Below are 5,849 nucleotides of genomic sequence, written 5' to 3'. Positions count from 1 at the left end.
GTATGAGGTTTCATGTGGAGTAGTTGGAATGGCATGGGTTATGCTTAGCGTTGACTATTCAAGACTCTTCTGGCTATTGTTTCGTGTCTTCTCTTATGAGAGTCATGCGTGGAAGCCTCGGATCATCTAGCACTTCATTCATTCAATCAATTTCATCTTATAGTAATCACCACATATACATACAGGTTCAGATCATATAATATATATCCATAGTAATAAGAATATGTTTTCTTATTGAGTTTTCTATTAATTAATATATAAATAAGGTGTTCAAGTTAAGTCAGAAAATAATTGTTGTTAGCTAGTGTTGTTGAGCTATCTATCATATCTGGAGCCATGTACAAGAAGGGGAGATTAGTTGGATGCAATAATGGTACTGCTAATAATGGAGCCATAGCTCAGTTTGGATATGTTGAGACTGATCCATCTGGAAGATATGGCCGTGTAAGTATTTCTCATTAATTAATCCCTTTTAATTTTTTTTTAAATTTCTTAATTAACTATTTTATATTCATCACTAATAATAATCTTTAGGTAATTAAGCATACGCTTATTATTAGTTAGAGGTATAATTATTTATTTATTTATTTTATTAATTTAATTTGTTGGAATAAGTATATAATATAGTATTTGTCATGAAATTATTTTTAAAAAAAAATTAAGTTGATAAAAAGATATATATATCTTAGCTAAAGATTTTTCGATTATAAAAATTCTGATACTATATCATGAAATCACTTCTTCTAAAAATTTAAGTTGATAAAAAAAAGACACATAAATAATTATATATTTAATACTATCAAAATTTCTATAATTTAAAGGTTTAAAATTCGATCTTTACTTTAAACTTTTTTTGTATAACTAATGAAACAGTACATGATTCATGCTTAGAAGAAATTGAGGGCCTTTTTTTCTGCACGTACTGTGTTATTTGTTTTAATTACTTTAGATCTACGGTATAAGGTATGTTTTCTGTTATATATTGGTTGATTTTCATTTGAGCAATTATGTTGGGTTTGTGAATTTCTAACTTTTTAAAATCTCAATAATGGTTTGGATTGACTTTCTTTGCTTTAGAGAAAAAAAAAAAAGTATATATTCTGTCTTATTGTTATATTATTTTAATAGCAACATATGATTGGGTCAACTTGCTATAAGAAAACTGTTTATTGAACAAATATAATTTTTACTCCATTGTCACCTAACATTTATAAACGGGTCTGTTATTTTAAACATTCTATTATGGTTTTGATTTAAAAAATTTAAAAATAGAAAAATTGTTAGCCTTTACTGTTCACTTCATATTTGATTTGAAGATACAAATACTTATCTTCAAGTTGATACACACCATAAGAATGAAGATTTTCTGAAGGTCAAAGATGTAAATTACTTACCAAAAATTATTTTTTCCTAAACAAAATTAAACACCTTATATTCTGTTTTTTCCTTTAGAGTTTAGACCTTTATTTAACTCTTGGCACGCCCAAGGGTCAACGTGTATATATATATATAACATTATCCACAAGAAAATTTGACTATTTTTAATTAATGAAGACTTGTACTACTATATGTTAATTAATCAACTTTTTTTTGTTTGGACATTTGATCTAGTTGCCTAGTAAGACTATGAAATTAGTAATTTAATTATTATTATTATTGGTGGTTAATTATTGTAGTTCAGAGATGTTTTGGGGAAAGGAGCAATGAAGGTAGTGTATAGGGCATTTGATGAAGTGCTCGGAATAGAAGTGGCTTGGAACCAAGTCAAACTTGGTGATGTTTTTCATTCACCAGACCAATTACAACGTCTTTATTCAGAGGTCCATCTTCTCAAGAACCTTGACCATGAATCAATCATGACCTTCCATGACTCTTGGATCGATGTCCACTCTAGATCCTTCAACTTCATCACTGAATTGTTCACCTCTGGCACCCTAAGAGAGTAATAATAATAATAGAACAATTTTTCTTCTACTTGATTATTTTAACATAGGAATATATCCATTAGATTCACTTAAATTGGTATGTCAATAATTGTAGTTTAATTATGGAGATTATTCACGTAAAAATATTTTTATAGTATTTTATATTTGAATATATATTTTATACTAGTAACTAATTTGATAACTGATTTTTTATATATATTTAATATAATTATTATATGTTAGCTGTTATCTTTACTGGAAAATATTTTTTCTGTGAGTAATTAATGTTAATTAATTGTGATTTTAGTTCTATAAGCATAGAATAGACATATTGAATCTGAAAATTTTATAAAATGATATAGTGAGAAATTTAATTAGGTAACTTCTATTTTAAAAATTAACCACTTCACTTTATAATTTTAAAATTTTTCTTATTTTAATCTCGATATATTACATTTATCTCTTTCTCTATATACACTATAGATTTGCTTTAGTTTAATAACTCACATTCAACACTTACCTAACACCAAATTGGCACTTATTGAACCTTAGATATACAAATTACAGATTTTTACTTTTTAAGATTAGACAATATTACATATGAAACTAATAGATTTTATCCAATAATAATAGATTATGTTATTTTTGTGACAACATGATTGTGATGTGTAATAAATACGTATATGTAGGTATAGAAAGAAGTACAAGAGAGTAGATATAAGAGCAATTAAGAATTGGGCAAGGCAGATTCTAAGGGGATTGGAGTATTTACACAGCCATGATCCACCAGTGATTCATAGAGACATAAAATGTGACAACATATTTGTGAATGGGCATTTGGGTGAGGTCAAGATTGGTGACTTAGGCCTTGCAGCAATTCTTCGTGATAGTTCACAACACGCACACAGTGTCATTGGTACACCGGAATTTATGGCACCTGAATTGTATGAAGAGGAATACAATGAGCTTGTTGATGTCTATTCATTTGGGATGTGTATGATTGAGTTGTTCACTTCTGAGTTCCCATACAGTGAATGCTCCAACCCAGCTCAAATTTACAAGAAAGTTACTTCAGTAAGTTTTTAATTCACAATTATTTAACACTTTTTTTTATCCAATTCATTCGTCATATTTATGGTTCTAAAAATCAGATCAAACTGACAGATTTAGCCAAACTAAAAATCTGCTATCAAATCGATTATATTCAAGATAAAAAATAGTTGTAAATAGACTGATGAAAACCGATAAACCAATAAAAAATTTCTTATATCAATCTAATCTATTTGATTTTTTAACCACGGACCGATCTAAAATAAAATACTAAAGCAATATTTTTTAAAAAATTATATATTTTATATATAAATATGTTATTTTATTATATCTAGTTAATTTCTATTAAACCTTTAATCTTTTGAATTTTTAAATCTTCTGTTTTAATAACCAGTTTAATTTTTATTTTTTTGGACGGACTTTAACAGGGGAAGCTACCAAATGCCTATTACAGAATCAATGATTTGGAGGCCCAAAGATTTATTGGAAAGTGTTTGGCAAATGTCTCAGACAGGCTGCCAGCAAAGGACCTTTTGTTGGACCCATTTTTGGCAATGGACCAACTTCACTCACCACTACAAAGCCCAAGCCCAAGATCAAGCCCAACATTACTCAATTTCAATGCCAAAGAGAAGAAGAAACCTTCAATCATGACTGAAGAAACAAAGGGCACACACATGACAATAACAGGCTCCATGAATGAAGAGGATGACACAGTTTTCCTTAAAGTTCAAATTTCCAACCAAAGTGGTATGCACAAAATTAATTAGATTTCCCAAAAATTCAAAATTTTTTAGATATAGTGGATAAAATTTTTATTTTCCAAGAATGCATGATAATTTTGTTAGAAACTTACCCTTTCTAGAGTTGCTTTAAGAGAAAAAAAAAATCATTATTTTCTTTTAATCACAATTACTAATCTATTATGAAACATGTATTGTATGTTGATATAGGGAGCACAAGAAACATATACTTCCCATTTGACACCATAAATGACACAGCCATTGATGTGGCAATGGAGATGGTTAAAGAACTTGAAATTAGTGACTTGGAACCAATGGAGATTGCTGAAATGATAGAAGAAGAGGTATCAGCTTTGGTTCCAACATGGAGGGACTTGGGAAATTCTATTAAGTATCAAAGACAACATAGCTTTAGCTATGAACAAGAAGAAGATGATTATGATGATGATGATGATGATGATGATGTTAGCAATAATCACAATCCTTTCTTCTCATTGTCTTCTCCCTCTTCCTCTCATGGTTCTCTCCCAATGCTTTACCAAAATATTACACAAATTGGTGGAAACCATTACCCACTTTCTCATGATTTGCCTCAAGGTACTCTACTTTTAGATTTATATATTGTATTAAATATTCAAATTAGTTCTTAAAAAATATGCAGATATTAATTAATTAAGTTTCTATAATATAAAATAATTTCAAAGAGTATAAATTTAATTTGGTACTAGAAATTATAAATGTATTTCATTCTAATTTTTTGACATTTTTCAAATTAATTATTTAATTCTTTTAATTTATATTTTGGAAGTCATTTTAATTCTTGATCAATTAAGTGTTAATCAACTGTCATTATTGTTTTGCTAATATGTCATTAATTGGTGATCATCAAGTTATGTGCCATATGCATGCATACATGTCACTTTACATAAAGTTTGACTAATAATTAGAGACTAACTAATTAAATGTAATCTTAATTTCTTAATGGCCAAATATAGAACCTTTACTACTCCAACCAAGAGTATAAAAAGACAAACATAAAACTAATTCAATGGCACATATATTTTTGAAGGATTAACAATTTCTCTAAAATATAATATAAAATGCAAATAGTAACTTTTGAATTTGTAGATGATCCCCTTATGAATGATGATGCAAGCTCTCAAAGTTCTTTGGATTCCTTCAAGTATTCCCATTTACACTACTTGGACGCAAGCAATGAAGATAATGATCATGTTTCAACTCTTCTAACTATCAACAACAAGTGCACAAGATTTTGCCCTAGAGAAGAGGTGGTGGAGGCTGATTTCACCAACCAGTTTTGCAACATGAGAATGGATCCTTGCAGGTAAAACATAGTAGAAATAAATTTTGCAATATATACTTGAGTAATTAAAGATATTTAAGTATAGAAAATTAATTTTTAATTAGTTAACATTAATTAACTTTTTTATTATAATAAAATTATTTTTTAAATTCTGATTTTTTTTAGAGGATTTAGAATTTAGAATTTATGTTTAGGATTAAAAATTTAAGATTTAAATTTAAAATAAAATACTAATTTTAAAAATATTTTTTAATGTTGAATGAAAAAAAAATTGATTATCTAATTGAACTTATACTAAAAATCAACAATAATGTATTTGTGTATATTATTTTATTTCGCTTATTTTTTTTAAATTAGAACAATAAAACTTTAAAATAGAAGAATGATCATAATTCATAACAGAATAATCAAATATTTTTATGAATATTAAATACAAACTTCTATACAGAACTTAATTTTTGGAGTTTATTTTACATGATAGTTTAATAATGGTACTATATCTTTTGCATTTAATTAACTTCTTAGTGTTTAACTAATTGGATTATCTGGGTCCATGCATGTTACAGTAGGTACCATAAGGCTATGGTAGGGCATGGATTCCCAAGACTAACTAGGATTCAATCATATGTTGATGTGAGGAGGCAACAAATACAGACATCATTGGTGGAGGAGATACATAAAAGAAGGATGTTCAAGACTGTTAATGCCATTGAGAACATTGGATTTCAGAATCCCAAATGAGTCATCAACGTTTTCAAAGCTTGGTTTTGTCACACTCTAGTGACTTGGTTGTTTTCAAAAGTTGAA

General features: G+C 27.9%; 1 protein-coding gene across 1 annotated transcript; it reads left to right on the top strand.

Moving 5' to 3' along the window:
• Positions 1–315: 315 nt before the first annotated feature.
• LOC107475445 (probable serine/threonine-protein kinase WNK5) lies at positions 316–5,849 on the top strand (the record flags this gene model as incomplete). Its single annotated transcript, XM_016095079.3, is given in 7 exon segments — positions 316–444; positions 1,677–1,942; positions 2,615–2,999; positions 3,404–3,725; positions 3,929–4,315; positions 4,847–5,063; positions 5,609–5,849. Coding segments are annotated over 7 exon segments (1,860 nt in total).

This window comes from Arachis duranensis, chromosome 2 (assembly GCF_000817695.3).
Source record: "Arachis duranensis cultivar V14167 chromosome 2, aradu.V14167.gnm2.J7QH, whole genome shotgun sequence".
Taxonomy (NCBI): domain Eukaryota; kingdom Viridiplantae; phylum Streptophyta; class Magnoliopsida; order Fabales; family Fabaceae; genus Arachis; species Arachis duranensis.
Note: the sequence above shows the minus strand (reverse complement) of the source record. Positions and strands in the feature narration are given on the sequence as shown.